The following is a 22,157-nucleotide window of genomic DNA, read 5'->3' as shown; positions in this document are numbered from 1 at the left end:
TTTGATCAAACTTACTGTCCCCTTCTGAAACTACAGTTTCCCGCCAAATTCAAAATGTGGACATTTAAGCACTGGCATTACAGTGATCTACGTATTTATCTTTTATTTCTGTCCTACTGCTTCCTACCACCATTGGTTGATCACTACTGAGTACTGAAATGACATTTCCCAAGATCTATTTCAATATCAAGGTCCTATCAAGGTCTTGTATTTAAAGAGTGATGACCTGATCAGAGTTCATTATATATGTGAATTTAGGATTTATTTTTTTTCCCCTTAGGATTTCTTTCTTCCTCACGTGCAAAACTTAAAGTTCTTCATTTTGGATTTCCTTTGCCATTATCCCTCAGTCTTCAAATGTTTGCTGCTTTTTTACTTTGGCATTTTCATAAGATAAATTTGCATTGTGCGTTCTCAGGTCTTATTCTTTTCTACACTTATTAATTCCATTTCAGGTGCAAGCTTTCCCATCTCCTGCTCACTTTTCCAGTTCATTTATGAATATATGTCCAGAGTTGCAGAGTCTTTTCACCCTCATCAAGTTTGCAGATGACACAAAACGGGGATGAGTCGTTGATACACCTGTGGGACCATCAAGGGGGACCTTGACAGGCTGGAGAAATGGGCTGACAGGAACATGCAAAGGAAGAGACATGCAAAGTCCTGCACCTGGGGAGGAACAACCCCAGGCACCCATGCATGCTGGCTGCAACCCTGCTTTGCAGAAGAGGACCTTTGGGTCCTGGTGGACACCAAGTGGAGCAGGAGCCAGCAATGAGCCCTTGCACCAAAGAAACTTGATGGTATCCTGGGCTGCATTAGGGAAAGTACTACCAGCATGTTGAGGGAGGTGATCCTTCCCCTCTAATCAGCACTGCTGAGGATGCACGTGGAGCACTGTGTCTGGTTCTGGGCTCCCCAGTATGAGAGAGACATGGAGCTAGCAGAGGGAGTCCACGAAGGGCCACAGAGGGACTGACAAGCCTATAAATCAAAGCTGCTTGCAGAAGCACGCACGTCTGTCTACCTGATAATATTTCTGTGTGGACCTGCAGTTGAGTGTCCTATTTGTCACTAATTTGCTACACAAAGTATTCATAGCTTCGTATTTCTGTCTATATGACGTGATCCTATCTGATAACTGGGCCAGGAAGCAGAAGTAGCAGGTATAACAAAGCACTGTGCCTCCAGAAATCTACTTTGGAAATATATTAATGTATCTTATAAATATATGCATGTTTGCATACATATATATATATATATATATACACGTATATAAAAGGTATGTATCCTTATATGAAAGTATACACAAAGCTTCTGATTTTTAACTTCATAAGGAAAAAATTTGCAGAAAGAAATCATGAATCTTCCAAGCAACCATCCTGGCCCAAAAAATTAATAAGAAAAATACTGCAACACTTAGTGTCTTCATACAGATTGGGAAAAAGTATTCTAGGCTGACAGTCACTGACAATTATATTATATACAGGCTGATGTTTTAATTGCATATTGAGAACTGAGTTAACAGATGAAGAGGTGTCTGAAGATATTAATATCTGAGTTTCAAACATTAACACGGAATGACCTGAAACAAAGGAAGAGGTACTCAATACATTGGGATAACTTACACAGCAGTGTTTTCTACCATTTTGGCCATTAAAGCTAATTTTGCAAGAATACTATGCTCTGGAATATGAATCAGGGTAAGTTGGTTTATACGTGAAACGTGGTAAGTTATTCCTTTCCAATTCTCCCCTACATTGTAAGTTAAGATGCCTGAAATGAAACTGAACTAAAAATGAATTACTCATCTCTAAATTGCTATTCAAATAGTTGTAAACAATGATTTACAGCCTAAATCTTTGCTAACACATTTTAGAGCAGAGTTGAGTGGTAGGAGTTTCTGTTTCATGAACAACTCTGTGATGTTCACTTATTTGTTCCATTGGAAAGGAGGGAAAAAATATGACATTTTTATGGGATGGATAAACTGAACAGCATGCTCATTTGCCCGGTCTCCAAGCAAGCAGTAAATTACATGGGTGGCCTGGAACTCCAAAGATCTAAGTGTTTCTGTGGCCTTCACACCACCATCAGAATCCTACTTCATGTGAGGGAAATGGAAAATGCCAGCAATTGAGTTGTCAGGGAAAGATGAACCGAGCAGACCAGACTCTTCAGATGCTCACTTACTGACAGTTTGCACAGACAACATAACTTTTGTAACCTGAGATAACTGATCGAATGTGCAGGGGAACTCTAACACGCTGTAACAGTTCCAATACAAGTTGCTTTTATTTATGCAAAAATGCCTGAATGCTGTTTTATTTTTTAAGATGTACTAATGTACATGTAACAACCAGGAGTGGACTTTCATCATGAAATTTCAGAGGCAACAGGACAAGGTTTCAGAGTCACTTAATTAATTTCTTCAAGTATCATGATCACTTACATCATCATCTAAAAGCTGTAATTCCTTTAATCCACCAAAACTGTCTAATACTGAACTAGTACAGGCTAAATTTAGTTCTTGCACACACACACAAAATCAGCTGCCATTTCTATATGCAATATTTACTCAGATCTGTAGAAGTATGCTGCTATGAAATTTCTCAACATTTATTAAATTATTTCACTTTGTCTTTTTGCTTGTATTCAGCTGTTATCTTGTTTTGACATAAGGAACATCTCACAATGGAAAAGTATAGTCCACAACTCCAGAATGAACGTCTCCAGCCCGATTCTCACTACAGCTGCAGTCTTCCCTTCAAGGCTCATTAAAAAAAACACTGCCTGATTATAACAAGCCCAAGCATTAGGGATAGAAAATACTCCCTAAAATGGGTTATGTTTACCTGGAGTTTGCTCACAGACAACCAAATTAGAGGAAAGTAATATATCAGTTCTCTGTTGCGATATCCCTCTGATCTGTCTTCAAATTTCAACTTTTCAAACTTTGACATGTAGCATTGTGGGATGGATCTGAAAGTCAGGGAAACCGACCTAAGTACCACTCGCTGCAGCAGGATGGCTGCAACTGAAATTGCAGTCCCTCAAGCTAGAATAATGAAAACAGTTCCTCATCTACACTACAGAACTGCGATAGTCTTTATTCATTTTTTAGTCCTAAATACCGGTAGGTACTGCAGACTCTGCCTTTATCATTCCCGTTCTATCAAGGAAAGGTACATACCACCTTTACAACAACAAGAGAGACCAAATACTAGACAGAGACAGACAACGTTACGCTGTTCCACCCACCTGGTGGTCCCTCCTCATAAAGCTTTAGGTGAGCTAGAGACAAAAGCATTAGTAAGATTGTATTCAAGTTTCACACAGGGCACTTAGATTTTTACACTCATTACATATGTATCCTAGCAGACAGTCCAGCAGACTCCCTGCTTTTTATTCATTGCTATAAGCATATACCTCAGTCAGTATTAAAAATAAATAAATCAATAGCCAACATATGACATATGCCACCGGATAGTAGAGATAAAACATAATATGATATTACTAATGACAAGTAAAGTATGAGGCGTGCTTCACTATTTTGCGAAGAAAATATATACTGTAATATGCATGTTTTTACCTAATGAATAGAAAATCAAACATGAAATAAACACTAGATGTTTTGAACAGCCTACACAATTCAAGCAAATGCTTAAAATGTGGTCAGATGTGTAATTACAAAGAAATTATTTGAATGCAAAGTACCAATAACATTTACAAATATATACATGTTCATTTAAATCTTTGTCATGATACAGAGCAAGCTGCACTGAGTATTACCATTTCTAAAAGAAAAGGTACAAGCATTCACTGGTAAATCTGGTGAACTGAAGATATAACTTGAAGCTTTGGCAGTACTAGATACAGTGGATCACAGTGTTCTTGTATAAATTGAATGGCAATTTTCATTTTCCAAAACTGCTGCATAAAGCAAGTGTATACACTAAAACATTATTCAGTATTATTCTATATGTGTTCAAAACTGTGCTGATTATGCTTTTTTTCAGAAGACCCTTTATGCACGGGGAAGATGACCTTGAGCACCTGATTCCAGAAAATACAACATCCTGACTTTCTGAAAGAAAAATGCTATTTCTTAAGATCCCTGAAAAGTTTCAAACAAACTTAGATGCAAAATATTCCAAGGTTACCTTTTCTTCTTTGACAACAAAGCAAATCACTTACTTTCTCTCAACTTAAGTAAAATTTTATATGAAAACCTTTCACACAGAAAATTCCACAACTGACAATTCAAATAGATGAGTTATTCCTTAAAACTTTACAAAAGCAGTTTAAAAACCTTCCCCCCCATGATCTCAAAACTTCAAGTAGACAGTCAAAGTTTTAAAGGCATTTAAAGTACATTCATTTTTGTAAAAAATCTTACTTATTAAACTCATCAAATGAAAAATCCAAAATAATGTTATCCAAAAATTTAAAAGTAATTACAGAAGAAAAGCCGGAAAACTTGAGTGTGATGTATGTGCCTTGAGGAATCCATTACCTTTAAATTGAGCCAATTCATTAAATTTCTGAACAGTGAGAGTTTCTTATTCCTGTCTCCCTCTTTGGTAACGCTTGGTCCCATCACTTTCAAATTCTCTTTTACTGAAGCCTTTGTTTTCTCTTCCATTACTTTCCCGTGCAGCTTTCTGCTCTAACCACCAGGTGCCAGAAGTGCATATCCTCACCACAGCTGCTTTCTTCTTAGCTATTTATTTATTTATTTCCACAAACATACTGATGCAGCTTTACAGTCTTTTTTTGGGCTACAGTCCTAAAAGGCAGCAAACGTTCACGCTTTTTTTTTCCCCAATAGAAATAATCAAGAGCATCTTACAAAACACGTCATTTCTTCTGTCTTGAACTGGTGTTTAAAGTGTAATTTTTATTCAAAAGAATTAGATCTGGTAGAAATATAGAAACTTATTTGACATGTTAAATGAGTGCAATGTTTCAAGCACATAAATCATAGCTTATATGGTTTTTTACAAGATGATTGGTCAGTGAAAGCCCAAAGCCTAGGTTTGTAAAGAACTGACAGAAAGGCTTAAACTTTCTCAGAACCAATTTGAACAAGTTTAACATTTAACCATCTCATTGGAACTAAGAAATTAAAATTGACTTGTTTAGGAATAAGGGTTTGTCTAAAACAATACTGAATATAGTTTTGTCACGTTGTTCTAACCCTTCTTCCCCCATCCCATTCCACCTACTCCTGTCTTTCCTCCTTTCTTTACTTCCCATTTGACCTGAACTTTTTTACAGCCCTGTAATTCAATACATAGATGGAAATCAATTCCCCAGCCTAAGAAATGAGCAGATATCCCTCATGTCTACTGAACGATTTTTAGACTTTCAGGAGAAGGAAGAAACATGCAAGCCTAAAATTTAAAATGATCATTTTCTGCACCTTAAAGATTCTGTTAGAGTGAAAATATGGAACATGTGGAGAAGCAAGACAGCTGGAAAGGAACACGTAGAGAAATAAGTTCCAAACACACCATTAGTTAAGCATTTAAACACTGTCTGAGTATTGAGATAATACCTGTACTGTTCCTGAAGACATAACTGTTAACTTACTGCAGAAAACAAAGTAACTACACAACAGTTATTGAATTCCCTGGGAGTAACAGAATGATACCCACAGAAAAGCAGGTCTCCCAAAGGAAAGACCAGCAACCCCTTGATTCTGTTATGTAAACGAAGAAAATAGCTTCTACTCTTTCTGGCTGCAAAACAATATAAAGCACTATTCAGAAGTAGTCACCTGAGTAACTATCTACTTGATCATTCCCCTCCTGTCACAGGTGAGGTTACAGCAACAGTTCATTTACTTGATAACAGAAATTAAGTTTCACTTGTGATTTTCATCCTCACAGGAAGGCAGCATTAGATGTACTGTTGTTGGGGACATTCAAAATGATTTCTTTCTCAATATATGTCCTATTACATATGTCGAATAACAATCTATTTCAGGATCACGTTCACAAGTGCAATATGGCAAATAAAGTACACCTTATCAAAAAATACAAGGAACAAATTTATTAAAGCATTTCTTTAATGAGTAACAAACCCTCTCTATCCACTTCATTCAGCACAGAATTAAAATACCTAACACATATTCTAGATTGTAGATCTCTTAACACCTTCTCAATCACTATATAGTATATATAGTAAGCATGCATTGAGAATGCATGTGTACTATATATGCAGTATACATGTACATTTATTCGAACGTGGATGGATGTGGGTGTAGAAACATAATGTGTTCACACACACACAGGGACACTGCTTCCCCGATATATTCTCAGAAACCTATGAGTTTAGAGCAGTTGACAGACATTAAAACATGGATGTGTACAAAATGATGAAATGTACAATAAATAGGTGTGGTGGCTTGTTTTTTCTTTTTCAGATAAGAGTACGTGTCTGTGCCGTAGCAGAGAGGGCAAACTTAGGAAGGACGTTATCAGATGTAACTAAGAAAGCCCCAGAGCAGTTCTGAATCCAGGTTCATATTTTCAGAAAGCTTCAAGGTGTTCAGATTCAGCATTTAATTTGGACTGGTATGTAAATCAGTGCTGTTCAAATGCTGCAGCAAACAGAACCTTGACCATGTGAACAATGAGACTGGAGAATGAGATCCAATACAAGGAAGTGAATTCAAGAAAAATCGGAGGCATTTGTCTTACACAAAGGGCCTCATATATTTTGAAACAGAACCAGGGAAATAAAATACAAAGTCATTCTTCTTGTGCTGTACACAACTGCTCTTTCACTGTGTTTCAGTTAAGTAACAATAACCATCTCATAAAATCCTGTAATCATTTTGGGCCTTCACAATGCCACATTGGTAGGACCCATAGTGGTGCCTGCATTTCAAAGTAAAAACTACTGTAAAAGAAAAGAATTCACAGAACTTGCCTTCATTATATTCAGTTAACAGATTGATCTCTTCAATAGGAAAATGTAGTTTAAAATCATGTTTCTATTTTGAGTGGACCAATGCTGTTCTGTATATAAATTCTGTATATAAATTCAGAATGGCATCTACAGCTACACAGATGTGCGTATTCAGGTATGGCTTTGTATAATGTGAAACATGTCCTTTTTAGGCATCTGCTGTAATATGCATCCAGACTCAAAACCAACAGGTCTCCTAAAACTGCTGTATTTAAATAAATATGGAAATAAAGCAGAAATTTTCACTGAAAAAGTGAGTCACACCTCTTCTCCCCCTTTACCCTGTAATAATATAATGCCCTGTGCATAGAAAGGCACAACTGTTTTATCACATGCCCTTAGGCACAATTTCCATCCTGTGTTATTATTTGCAGATTTAAACATAGGAAGCCAGCATTCTTTTCTATTCTTCTCTCCTATATAATGTTAACAACCTCTAAACTGAAAAGGGATTTAATTTGGCTTGAAAAATAGGTCAGGATTCTTATCCCAGTTCTACAGATGGGTAAACTGAAGTGTGAAAAGGTCAACGCTCGTGTTTCCTGAAGTCATTCCAGAAGATAGCATAATAAAAGGCTGGAAATGGAACCCAGGCATTTTACCAACAAATCTGCAGCATTAATAGATGTCTGTCTTGTTATTCCCATCTCCAAAGGCACAGTAGGAATGACAGTATCAGCTGAGATGGGGAGAGAAAAGTTCCTTTCTCGTAAGCCCTGCATGTCTTCTAGTGGGCAGGAGGAAGAGACTGATTCCTCTTCACTGCCTGCAGCCCTCTGGTACCACACTGCTCAACAGACCTGCAGTTTGAAAAGCGAGTACCTCTCAGGTTGAGAAACATATCCATGTAACAAGATTGTTCATTTAATAAAGTCAAATCCCAAATTCTCTATTAAAAATATATGTATGAGGCAAGGGCTTGCCTTTATTTTATTTTAATTATTTTTTAATAAATTTAAGATAAAACCAACATTAACATCACCTGTTACAACTTCCTTCAGTATACTAACATCAAGCATTATGTCTGTTGTAGAGACAAATATAAATTGTTTAAGGCAACAACAGAAGCCCAAGTTAAAAACAGATATGAAAGCTTCTCTCTCATCTCTTTGTTCAGATCATTATGCCTCTCTTTCTGTCATATAAGCTGGTTATTCTCTGCATTTACGTCATGACCATAAAGTGATTTTCTTGCTGGGAACCCAGAGCATAGGGGACCAAAGCTTTAATGTATGGAAGACTTGGGAGTAAACCTCTGCCATTATTTTTTTTATGTCATTTGCAACTGACTTAGACACTTTCTGTTTAATAAGAGTTTTCTCGGTCACCTCCTGGTTTCCTTATTTACCCTGAAACAGAAATTGTGCTTACAGCTTATACGGTTGTATATACATATATATAAATGGTGGCTCCATGTGGACAACAAGATGTCATCGAAGATTTAAGTATGATGAATAAGACAGACAATGAGAGAACAGGGTTAGTTTTTTTGTCTGATAAAAAAATTTGAATTAACAAGAAAGCATGTCATGAAAAAGAGCACTAAATGGATTAATATTTCAACTTGATTTTCTTTCAACATTTTCTCTGACCAGAATGACAAATATTTCTCTCATCATTTTTACAATTTTTGCTCTGCTTAAGCAAAAGATGAAGTACTCTCAGTTTTATGAGAGGACTAATTTGATGGCTAAATGCACATTTTAATAAGGATCACAGGACCTGAAGTTCTTCTCTTCTGTATCTCCTCAACATGGAGACTGTTCTTCAAACATAAGCAGTTTTATGAGCATGAGAACTCATCTCTAAACTCTCCTTCTTGGACATGGCAGGCTGCAAGCTCTTATCAATCATATGCAGCAGCTAAGACTCATTGTATGTGGATTCCATGTGATTCAATATCATAACTGAGTTCACTCATTATAGACATCAATTTGTCTCCTCCACGTGGCTAGGTATTCTCACATTGATTAACAGCTGACACATCCACCCTTCTATCAGATATAATGCTTCAGCAGTGGGAGAAATTACTCTAAGAATTATGGAGAAAAAAAGAAAAAGAAGCGTTTACTGAAAACAGAAGAATTGAATTTTAGGACCAGAGGAATATGCACAGAAATGTCTCGAGTATACAGTAAAGATTTCCATGGAATAAACTCGTAACTATAAATTAAAATACCCTCCTTCCAGTCTACCAGGATGTAAATACTATAATGTACTACAGTCTTGCTGGATTTTTAGACTGACAAACTTCAAAGAAGTTCCAGTTTCTCTAGAGACCCGTGGAAGCAGTTTGTGTTAATTACAGAGAGACAGTTGACGATGCAGTCACTCACACTATGGAAACAGAGGAATTAAAGATTAAGAAAACAATAATAAGGTGTGCCAAAATCTCATAATATCATCCTTTTAATTCAAAATTTGCAACTCAAGATTTGGGGATATTTACGGTAATTTTTAAATGTTGGGAGTGACAATACTATGGCTACACAAGATGTTATCAAAGGCATGAAAAAAATCTGGTGAGGAGTTGTATTTGTTCACTAACTTCTTTCAGTTCTAATATTCCTAACAGGCCTAGTCAGTTCCACACACATGTTCCTTGTTATGTCCATTTGCTTTTCAGTTGGTTTCCCACATACCAGGCCAGACTACGAGCCTCAGGAGGGAGTTAGCTGCTCCTCCAAGCTGCTCTGAGTCACTGTGATGTCTGCTGCGTAGGCCAAACTAAGCCTGAATTTCTTGCTTCCACTAGGCAGCAAGAACAATGAGGAAAAACACGGCAAGGAGGTGAGAAAAGATCAAAAAGCCAGTAATCCTCTCACACAATATATCTACCTTCCTGTCATAGCTGTCATATTGCATGGTGATGGAGGAAGTAAATCAAAGACTTAGAACAGAATTGTGAGAAAGATCACAGTATTCCAGCTTGCAAGTTTTCAAACAGCCTTACTTCAAACACCAATTTCTCATGACAAATGAAAAAGCTATGCTACCTCATAAAATAAGTACGGATTCTTGTACCTTGTTAGAAGTACTGAGGCATATGTCCACAGATTTCTTCTCCTTGGACATAATCACAGTTACGACAGCTTTATTTTGGCTTACAACCCAAAATGAATTTACCTAATAATTCTGCCTACTACTACTGATTGTATACAGGTTCCTACTGTTTCAGTAGATGGAACTCCTAATCACTGAAATTAAAACACTAACATAAACTGTTGACTGGAAGTCAGTCATTTTAGCATTGTTCTACAGTACCAATAATCATCTGTTCAGGAAAACTAATGGAGGATGATCTCTGCCATGTGGACAATTTTTGACTTTGATTCTGACATTTGATCAGAGCCATCAGAACAAGACACTGTAGTAATAGATGGGGTTTCAGGTTACAGGTTGAGAACAGTCAAAGTTCAATGATCATCAATAATCTGCTTTGGATTACACTTTTAGGAAACACTCTTTGTGGACAAGAAGCTCCTCTGGTACCGGTAGTGGGGAGAGAATTATGGATGGGAAGGGGCATGAAGGGAAATGCCACTACACACATGTACTTTCTTTGCAGACACTTTGCAGAGACTGAGGGTAGAAGTAATCCTGTACCAAAACTTTCATATAATGGGAAAAAAAATAACAACAACCTAGCAGTAAGACCAACCTTGAATACAAACTCTTTTTTTTTTTTTTTAATTACATCTGTGCTGCTCTCATAAACAGTGCTATCCTCCACCTGCAGGAGATTGTATACACACATTCCTGTGTATAATGATTTAAGGCATTCCCCGTAGCACTCAGAGAAGCCAACTGTTGTAACTGACCCATCATATGCAACTTCTAAGTGTTTCCAGTGTCCTTGCTGCTATCACTGCTTTCTTGGCATCCGTGAGTATTAATAGAGATGAAAGAAATACAAACCAGCTAATACCTATAATGCTGCTACACTCTTAAAATATAGTCTTTGCCTATTTCCTTTAAAAGCACCACTTCTGTCTCATCCTAGCTGGATCACCAGAGATTTGTTTTCATTCAGATCCCTCTCTGCCAGACACTGGAGTGACTAATGAACTGAAAAATCTGGTCTGTATAAAAACTTGACTTAGCAAACCAACCATCAGCATGTTGATGACACTGCCACCCAAAATATCACAGTAACAAAAGAGTAACAATTTACATGGGCTCTAAGCCAGTCTGTCCTTTCTATTCAAATTTCAGGGAAGCATGACCTAATTTCTCTGCAAGTAGTAGAATCTGGAGCTTTTGTTAATTCAGTTTCCTTTCCTTTTTTCTTACAGCATGTGTTTTTGCCACAGATGATTATAGTCATTAGAAGAAAAAATGTTTATCTGGGGAAAATTAAATACAGAAAGCACATACCCTGTAATAAGAATCTAAGCATAACAGAAAGAGACTGTAGTGTTGTCAACAGCTGAATACCTGTATTTGCACAAAAAAAAAACTGTGCTGGTCATCTAGTGATAGACACACACCTCAGAGCAATCAGAAGCAATGTAAATTCAATTCTGCCTACATTAAAACCATGTTGATCCTGCCAAAACCTAGGGGAAAAAAGTTTTCTGAATCTTAAACAGCTTTTCACCTTCATTAACATCCCCTCTTTATCATAAAACAAAACAAAAATAAAGATGAAGGTAGAGGGAGCTCAGGAAATAGAGAGAAAAAAGCAATACATTGAACAATATAAAGTAGGTTCAGGACTCCTACTTATTCTTTCTCCTAATACAAGGCCAGATGGATATTCACTGGAATTGGAAAGAAATGTACACCATCACCATGCAAACTTTCTCACAGCAAGGCAGTAGAAAAGCTTGTTTTTTAATTCCACTTAATCCTTTTGACATGGTATTTTCTAAAATCTTGAGCTGCATGAAGCACAAATGGTCTTTTATTTCAGTATTTCTGACAATTCCATGGTTCAGAACTGACTTCTGAGTAACAAGGACATCCTATTTTATACTTCAGAACACAAATTTGCTTGTGGCACCTGTAATACTCACTCTTTCCTTGTAAATATGTGATATAAGCATTTATATAACAAAAACCTTTAACGTGTGTTTTTGTGGAATGTTTATCTGATGACTAGTTAGCACTGCACTTCAGAAATGCCTCCTTATACATTTGTATATGAGAATACACATGGCTAGCTATACACATGGTCTGAGTGGGTATTAACATTCCTCTGTTTATACACAAGTTGCAAAAGTGATAATAATTACTTTTATTCTGGACTTAACAGTATGACACTACCTAAAGCGAACTGCACACATCAGACTAGACTCTGGCAGGGTCACTGCCAGAGCCAATGGATAAGGTTGGCAAGTCACCATTAGCTCAGTACTGTCACTCATTTGAGTAAGGTCTGTCTTCCCAGATAAGAAAATACTGTGACTTATCACTGTCTCTATCTTAAACAAAAAAAATGTCAGAAACTAATTTCTGCAAATGCTTCATCTCTTTGTTTTACCTGCTTCTGTGTACTTCAATCCTACTTTCACTTCTTCATGATTTGCTTTCGGTGGTGGCCAGACAGTCTGGAGTCTCCCTGGAGTCTTGTCATCTTGCTCTGAGGGACTCAGGTCAGGCTGTTAAAATTATGAAAAAATAAAAAATTAAAATCAGCAGTATCAATTAATTCCAAAACAGCAACTGCCATCCCCAGCTCTACATATTCTACTCAAGAATGGCTATCTGTCTCATTCCAGTGATCCAAAAAGTGCTCAGTTAGTTGGAAGGGACACAAAGAAATCAGTATGGAAAAATAATTTTGAGGAGGAAAATATCCTAATGCACGTGACATATGATGATTGTGTTGAAACTGTTCACATCAGTACGGAAGGCTGTCTACGCTTTGGTGAACCAAGAGGTCAAGAAGTTTGTTTTTTTTTTTCCCTGTATCTATTTTTTTTCCAAGAATGAAAAGCCCCATCTGCACTTCTCCTACAAGTAAACATTAGTGGGATTCACCTAAGACATCATTTAACAATATAATTTTCTGGAAGCAGAGCTGGTTTAAAAAATGCCTGCCACACCCCTGGCAGCTTGCTCAGTCCACATAGTATGTAACGCTGCCACATCAAAGTGCTGCTGCAGCTGGTTATGGGACTGCGCTGTCAATTGGAATGGTGAAATAATCCTTTACAGGAGGGGTGGGGGGAGATAAAGAAGAACATTTTAGAGTTTACTTTTTTGGTTGGTTGGTTGTTTTTCACAACTCTAACAACATTTCTGTAATCTGATTTACAACATACGAGCAATTGCATAGACACAACTGCAGCAACAGCAGAACACTGTATGAAAGTGGCTCCATAAGAGGCCGATTTGGGCAAGGAAAAAGGAAAAGCAAGACCTTTTGCTCTGGCTTTGCTCTGGGAAAATGTACCTGTGTATTAGACGAGACACTGAGCAGACATTTCTAAAAGCCACTCACACTGACTCCTGTGCTTCCTCCCCCACCAGGCGTGAGGACAGCCTCCCGAACTGGGTTGCTGTGAGGCACACAGACGCTTGCGCCAGCACAGCCCAGGGAATGGCGTAAGCAGGAACCAGCAACCCAGGAATGGGAAGGGCACACACCGACAGCATTTGCTGTACATGCCAGGGCCAATGAGTGCCTCTTTTCTCCTCCTCCCCGCAGGTAATTTACTTAAAACTGGTATTAGCAGTCTGCCCTGTTGTCAGTCATCTTTTATGAACATTTTAATTATACATAAGAATAAAAATTTTAAGAGAGTACAACCAACGCAGCAAATTAACGTATGTAGCTTCAGGTTTAGGGTCAGATCCTGCAAATTTAATCATTCAGGTAATTCCCCTGTTAGCCAATAAGAACAGTCTTCTGTACTGATACTATCTGCCAGAGACATAGCTGAAAGAGTTTTTGGTTGGGGGGCACAGGGACAGTTACTCATTTAGTTAAAGAGTCTAAATTGCACTCGACTTCATTTATCGTTGTGGCTTTTATAAATAGCACAGATTTTTTTCATTTCTTAAAGATTTACATCAGCAGATCTACATACACATAGGAATATTAACCTCGCAAATATTTAACTATAACTTAAGTGGTCTAATTAGAAGTACTCGGTTATACTTGCGTAAGGTTAAATAGTTCTCCATATTTGTAAAGCCAAAATATGTACGTAAATAAGAAAAAAATACTTTAAAATTCTATTTAAATTTAAATTTTACAGAGCTTCCAGCTCTGAAGGATCTGCAGTTGTTTCTTTTTTGGGAGGCTGTGTGAATACATTTGTCTTGGACAAATCAAACTGAAGATCATCCACAACTTCTTGTATCAGGTCTCATCCTAAAATTATTCCTAAAGGTAAAATGAAATAGCACTTTTAAAAATCAAAAAACAAACAAAAAAATAATCAATGAAAGAAAGAAGAGGGAGATTGAGATACTAATAAATAATATTACAGTTTGTATTTGCAACACAAAACTTATTTTAAGCCCTACTTAATATATGGGCAACTGTTTTGTGATCATCTTTTAAAATCAGAAACTGATGTTTAATTTCTGATTTTTAACCCAAATCTGTGATTATCACCAGGTCTCTTTGATTTCTGCTAGAACTTGAGATGATCGACAATTTTGAAAGCCCCAAGATTTCTTCAGTTTGGAATCCAAAATTTGAGATTGACAAAGTAGAAGACAATTCCGACATTTTGACCTTAAGTCCCCACCATTAATTTTAAACAAGAAAATATTTTATATCCATATACTTCCAGATTTTAGGAAGAAAAAGTAAGTCAACCTACAGATTTGTCTGATGGTCCATCACCAGGTCTGGATTTTGACCTTTCAAATACAGCTTTCAAGGACTCCTTTTCGTTTCTCATTTTGCGTTTCAGGGCTTCCAGCTCTGAAGGATCTGCAGTTGTTTCTTTTTTGGGAGGCCGTGTGAATAAAGCTTTAAAGACATCCAGTGCAGATTCAGCGGGGTTTGGTTTTATATCCTCAGAGGGAAACCGTGGTTCTGTTTTGCCAGGGGCTTTGTTCTCTTGAGCTTCATCGCTGTCCTCGGTCTCCCCAAACCCTTCACCAGAATCTTCGGTTCTATCATCGTTCTTGGAGACATCTATGTTTAACAAGTGGGAGAGTTGTTCCAGGAAAGTAGGACTTGCTTTAGGTTCAGCTGATTTTTTCTTTGTGGTCAAACCTGATGTAATACTGGATTTCTTAACAGGCTGTCGTAACTTCAGCAGAGCTAAATCGTTCTCCCTCGGTTTGATTTCTGTAACAGTCTCCCCGTCCTCTGTGCCTAGTCCCTTTTTCCTCACTCGTAGTCCACTAAAGAAAGCGGGCAGCTGAAAAGTCTTTTCAGCCAGCGCTGCCTTATAGAGAGATATATTATCAGCTGAAGGTCTTTGTTCTTCGTCTGGAAGCTCTGGAGGGCATTCCCCTCTAGCAAGCAAGCGACTCAAGTGCTCGTCCATTAGCATTCGGGCTTTTCCATTGGAGTCATGCTCCAGAAAACCATCCAGCTCCTTGGGGAGCCACTTCGAAATTGGCGGGTGTAACTCAGTTTCATCTCTATCCGCGGTGTCATCACTGTGGCTGCACCCCTCCGAGTCCTCTGACTCCTCCTGGGTTCCACTGTTACCGTCCGAAGCCCCAGCAGACAAAGCAGCGTTGTGTAGTACACACTCGCTGTCATGGGTCCCATCGCTGTCGAAGTCCTTACCCTCGCAGTCCGACTCCGTATCGCTCGTCGTGTGCACCAAAGTGCCCTGCACCAGAATGGCATCCTTGTCGTCGCCGTCGGACTCGGCCGGAGAGCTCTGCGCCGACCCCAGACGGCGAGGGGGCCGCTGGCCAAGCTCGGGGGCCTCGGGCTGCGGCTCGGGCCGGCTGCCAGCCATCGGCCCGGCTGGGACACCCGGCTTTTCGGAGCCGTCGCCACCGCTCCCCTCGCGGGGCTCCTCGGCACGGCCGTCCGGGCTGCCGCGCAAGGGCTGGAAGCCTCTGAGCACCGTCCCTTCCTCGGCGGCAGCCGGCTCCAACCTGGCCGTCAGTCCGAATCGCGTCTTCACGGAAAAAGTGGTGCAAGCGCCTTCTGCCGGGCTCGGCGGCCCCGCGCCCGCTCCCTCCATGCCGGGCCCCGGCGGGGTCAGGGCAGCGGCGGAGGGGCGCGGGCCCGGCGCGGGCAGGCAGCGGCCCGGCCCCGCTGCGGCTGCTTCCGCCCGGCGGCCGCGTCGCCCATGGGGCCCGCGGGGACACGCGGCGAGTCCTCGGCGGCCGCGGGGCCCGGTCCCTGGCACCAAGGGCTCTGGGGCACGGCAGGCGGAGCGGGGTGGCGGTGCGGGGCGCCTAGACGCGCGGGGCGGCCGGGCGGCGGCCGGGCGCTGCCTCCTCAGGGCGGGAGCTGAACGGGGCGCCTGGCCCGGCGCTGAACGCCCGCGGGACGCCTCGGCACGGCCCTTCCGCTGGGGTCGGGGTCCACCGCCCTACACCCATAACGAAGTCAAGCCCGAGTCAGCCCGAAGCTCCCCGCTGGTGCTGCCGTGCGGAGCTCCTGGTCTCGGCTGCCCAAAGCGAGCCCCGGCGACCGCCCGCGAAGTCGAATCCAGAGGGGGGGAGATGAAAAAAAAAACAAAAAACAAAAGCGAGAGCGAGCCTGCCTTCCGATTTGCTGCAGGTTTCATCCGGAATGCAGATCGCAGCCCGCGGGGCCACGGGCAAAAACCAGCGCGCCTGGTTTCGCGTTACTCCCGCCCTCCTGCTCCGAGCACCGCCAGGCACCGCGCCCAGCGCCCCCGAGCCGCCGCCGGGACGGGGCCGGACGGGACCCAGGGCCCGCACCCGCTCAGGAGCGGACACTGCGCCGCCCCCGGGCCGGGACTGCTGCGAAAGGACCCCGCTCTGCTCACACCTTTCTCTTCTTCTTTGGTAACTTGCTTCTGTGCGGTGCGCGGGTAAGATTGTTTAGTTAACATTGGTGAGTGTACTTGAAGGAAATCTTCACGTCCGCATAACTCGGCATTCAGAGAAGCTGTCAGGAACTCTCTTTACATATGTTTCTTAACACACATGAAAGTGCAAAATACTTAGGCACAGTTGAAATTCAGGAAGTCATTAATGTTCAGGTCAGGTTCCCATCAAAAGTCTTCACTTTTCCTATTTTTGGAACTACAGAGACTGCAGATCTGCAAGAATTTCTAATCGTCTTATCCCCCTGCCTTTAAGAAGTTACTTTACTCATATTTCCACATCGGTATGTTAGAAATTCGAAGACAGTACTCTGATTTTTGTTGCACCCAAGCGGAGGGGTCATTCTGCAGTCAGCCGTTTAGCTGTGCTGAGTAGCCTTGTGTAAACACCAGGCTGAAAGCCGGCCTTCCCAGGCAGATCAACTGTGCTTGGCACCATTGTATCACATTACAGGAAAACATTTATTGAAAAGCTGAACGCTACAGACAACAAGCAACAGCTATGTATGCCAACATACTTATGTTTTGGTTTAGTGTTTATGTACAAAAAGCATGTGTTTCCCTTTAAGGATACTATAGAAAGTAAAGTTGTCATAAAGTCAACAGCGAAAGTCATTGGTATCTACTGCAGGAAGCAAGTTTCCCTGAAATCAGATTGTAATACGAAGGGCTTAGACAATGCCTACTGACACCTTTTCAGTTACAAAGTTGCATACATACCTATAGACAAAGGGTACTGGAATCACTCCCACCTTCACTTGTGATTTAAGCATAGAACAACATTATCTGCTTTCCTATCTGCCATTTCCTGCACACAGAAAGCTCTGGACTAGCGATTCTGCTGTGCTTAATCATCATGGGCAAAGGGAAGGAATGTCCCAATAAGCCATGACTTACTGCCCCGGTTTTCTAGGCTTTATATAGACCAATATCATAAAAGGAAGTGCTACATAAGGAAAGTCTTTTTCACTCCCTGTGCCAACTTTCTCTTACAATCTTGTGTTAGTAAGACGAGTGGCAGGAAGCTGTCTCAGCACTGGTGAGAATTTCTTCCAAGACCAGACTTCTCTAAGGCAAGTCTACAGCAATTTTAAACTTCAATTTATGACAAAATATTGGGCAAGATTGACCCTACTGAACCAAAATTTTCTACTCATTACATTTAAATTTATACCTATTTTTATATTCAACCACAGGATAATTGTTCAAACAATTACTATTGTCCTGATAACTTCTATGGTTATGCTTTGCATATTTTATGTGCATATTTATTTGAGGTATGGTTAACTTATGATGGATAAACAGTATTGTATTTTTCAAAAGTAGTTTGGTTGCTCAGTGATCAGAAACCTTCTATGAAGTTGCTCATGTAGCTGTATTTTAAACTAAACATACTTACTAGATAATGCCAAAATACAACAGGTGACAGCAGGTGTTGGTGACAACACTACACCTACACTTCGATAAAATAAAACTTATGTGTAATAATCTAGGGTCACCAAACTGTAACAGTCTTATGCATATTGTCTGTAAGCAGGTTACTGAAATAGCCACCATCTAACTATTCTAGATTTTAATAGTATGTATGAAAAGTTCAGTTATATCCCTTATAACTCCATATAAGGCCATATTGTGATGATAATTCTTAAACATGTTTTTCACAGAGATGAGGGGTAGAATATATTGGGTTTACGTGGCAAGGTTTTAGTAGCAGGGAGCTGCAGGGTGGGCTCTGTGAGCAGAGCCCAGCAGCTGCCCCATGCCAGATCACAGCCAGCTCCAGCTGCTCCAAAAGGGACCTGCCGCTGGCCAGAGCCAAGCCAGGCATGGGAGCGATGCTGGTTTGGCCTCTGGGAGAGCAGATTTAAGAAAGGGAAAAAACTGCTGTAAACTGCAGCTGGAGGAGTGAGAAAATGTGAGAGGAACAGCCCTGCAGACCCTAAGGTCAGTGCAGGAGCTGCTCCTGGCACAGAGCAGAAGTTCCCCTGCAGCCTGTGGAGAGGCCCCTGGTGGAGCAGGCTGTCCCCGTGCAGCCCATGGGTCCCACACGGAGCAGATCTCCACGCTGCAGCCCGTGGAGGAGCCCCCGGTGGAGCAGGTGGATGTGGCCTGGAGGAGGCTGCGGCCCATGGAGAGCCCCTGCAGGAGCAGGCCCCGGGTCGGAGCTGCAGCCTGTGGAGCAGTCCTCTCCTGATGGATGGACTCTGTGGTACGGAGCATTGTGGGAGCAGTTCCTGAAGAGCTGCTGCCAGTGGGAAGCCCCCCGCCCCAGGATCATCTGGGGTGATGATCACAGAGTGACCGTGAAGGAGCGGCAGAGACAAAGTGTTAGGGACTGACCGCAGCCCCCATTCAAGCAGGGGGGGGAAGGAGGGAAGTGGGGTGGAAGAAGGTAGAAGAGGGTGGATGGGGGGTTGGTGTTTTTAGTTTGGTTTTAGTTTCTCACTGTTCTAGTCTGTTAGTAATAGGAACGAATTATATTAATCTCCCTATATTGAACCTATTTTGGCTGTGATGATAATTCTTGAGTGATCTCCCTGTGCTTATCTCAACCCTTGAGCCCTTTCCATCATATTTTCTCCCCCTTTCCTTTTGAGGAGGGGGAGTGAGAGAGCAGTTGTGATGGAGCTTGATTGCCCAGCTGGGCACCACAGAGGCAATCTCACACGGTTGCAGAAAATGAGACTTTTATTCATACCTCTTCTCTTGATAATGAGCAAGAGGAACAGAGAAGAAAACTTGAAGCTTTTTAAGCATTAGGATGAAGAAAGGAATTCATCCCTATATCTACCACTGCAGAAATTATCAAAAACTAGAAGCCACTCAGTATCTTAAATTCAGCATGTGATGCATAAAGCTCCAACCTCAAATAAAGATCCTGTAATGACTTGCTTCTCACAGTCTGACAGTCACCCACTGGAGGGCCCCTGTGAAGGGACTGGATAGCTGATGAAGAAGTACAGTGTTTCTGGTTAACATGCATGTATTGATACGTGCCCTTAATATTTTTACATAAAAAGGAGATCATTCCATGCATATGCAAATGAGACTGAGCCAGTTCGCTGACAGAAGTCTTTTAACATTAGGTGGTTCTATCTCATGAGGAAAGTCTGAACAGACTTTAATGTTGCATCTGACAGATGAAATGACTTCAAATCCTTTAAGAAAAAAAGCAGTTATGATAATGTTACAAGCCTCTTCACTTAATAAAACTGACAGCCCTCTGGTGCCTCTGAAAAGCCCCTACAGCCCATCACAGCAACTTTCAGGACAGTCAATGCATTAATTATACAAGAGGACAATAATTCCTTACAGTTTAAAGAACATTTAATAATCCACATCCTTACTGACCTACATTTCATCACAGACAGAAGTCACACCTACACCTCACTCCACTGCTATTCTTAAGGTGTCTGAGAGCTCCCCTGAAGGAAACTTTAAAACTACCCTTGAAGAAAGCACACAGTAAGGCAGAAATAAAACTAGTCTTTTCAATCATTTTTATACAGCAGAACTCAAGCCTTCCTGACAGCATATCTACCTAGATTGCCTTTTCAGATTATAACAGCAAACCACAGAAACATGAACAAGGCATAGAGACATACTCTACAGAACAGTCAAATGGCTGAACTGTGTAGAAAAATTTCCAATGCATTTTCAACACAAAGGGGCTGGAAACAAGAAGAGTTTGCATAATTTCTTGAAAATCATTATAGAATCAAAATATGCACTAAACTGTGCCAGGCTTAAGAAAAGCCAAGTAAAGCTGCAGGCTGTGACTCCTGCAATTTGAATTGATCTGAGGCTCAGCTGACACAGTCCTGGCCTCTGCACTGTCCCCCGTGCTGATTGATAAGGATAAGGATCTTAACCTTCTCCAACTCTTCCTTCTGCCTCTCCTGCCAACTGTTTATCTTTTATACTTTGTATTTTAACTCTTCAGATGCTTTAAAATAGAAAGGACAGAGAATATGGAAAGAAATGTGTATGCCCTGGATTGATGCCATTGTCTTCACCTTTGTTAACTTGCTATATGTGAGCAACTTTCCTGAAGTTTGGAAATCTGGGTATCACCATTATACTCACTGTAAATATAAACAATTAAGTTTAGACTTAGCAACAAATACATAGATACAATAATTCTTATCAAATTTCAACATTAAGTGATATTAACAATGAACATCAGACACATTTGGTCTAGGGAGGCTGCATACACCCAACGTTTTTTAATGCCTTAATCACCGTTCTGCTTGACACTGATATATTAACTATTTTAGACAATCTGAAAAAAAATCAGAACAGTTACATAGTTATAAAAACAAAAGGCACATTAAAAAATACAATTTACTGTTTTGAAGGCATCTATATTGTATCAGTAAACATAATGAACAATGAAGGTGGAAATTCCATCATATGAGAAACCTACAGTAGCTCAGAGGGAGAGCTTGTAGAAGAGAATTTATCGGATGATCAGGGTTAAAATGAGCAGACATACAATTAACAAAGACAGAGAATAAAAGGTAACTGTAAATTGTGTAAGTAAACTGAGACCTTTGTGCAGTAAGGCACAAAGGCTGGCACTTAGTATAAGAACAGAGATTAAATCTGAATCTTTTGCCTCTGTGCTTTACTTTTCTAGCTTGCTCTCTTCTCTCCTCCATTGCATTCAACAGGCCTCTTGTTCCACTTATACAGCATGATTTAATAGTTTAAAGATTTAAAAACAAACACAACGTTGTAAAATAAAATTAAGTCACATCAAATAATTTATCAGAATTTTTTAAGTAATTGTTATCTATTAATATCTATTTTAGCTGCAGTTTCATACTTCATTTAAGTGCCTTTTTATCTGAGATGAAATACTGTATAAAGTATAGGGTGGAGTTGCATTTTTATTTTGCTTCATTATCTTCTGTATCTCTGTATCTTGTACATGCTGATTGTGAATGAGAACCCAGCACACTCAGACTAAGATCTTAAAATCTAATGCAGGACTTTTTTTCAGGCTTCTGATACAGATTGTGCATTTTAAACTCCTGTTAGAGCGGAATTCATTCACTGTCTCCCTTACCTACTTTATCTGCCTCCTTCCAAGTAATAGACACATAGAAACATCTGTTCAATAACATAAGCAAGCTGCCCAGGGAAGCGGTGTTATCCCCATCCCCAGAGGTATTTAAAAGACACGTGTACATGACACTAATGAACGTGGTTTAGTGATGGAAG

At 40.4% G+C, this 22,157-nt stretch overlaps 1 protein-coding gene across 1 annotated transcript in view; it reads right to left on the bottom strand.

Annotated features, from left to right (window-relative positions):
* The window catches only part of FMN1 (formin 1), a 194,501-nt gene that overhangs the window by 125,222 nt on the left and 47,122 nt on the right, over nucleotides 1-22,157 (bottom strand). The window contains 1 exon segment of the mRNA XM_040558445.1: nucleotides 12,464-12,581. Coding sequence (XP_040414379.1) covers nucleotides 12,464-12,581 — 118 coding nt within the window.

This window comes from Cygnus olor, chromosome 5 (genome assembly GCF_009769625.2).
Source record: "Cygnus olor isolate bCygOlo1 chromosome 5, bCygOlo1.pri.v2, whole genome shotgun sequence".
Taxonomy (NCBI): Eukaryota; Metazoa; Chordata; class Aves; order Anseriformes; family Anatidae; genus Cygnus; species Cygnus olor.
The sequence above is the reverse complement of the archived record's forward strand: the minus strand, read 5'-3'. Positions and strand labels throughout refer to the sequence as shown.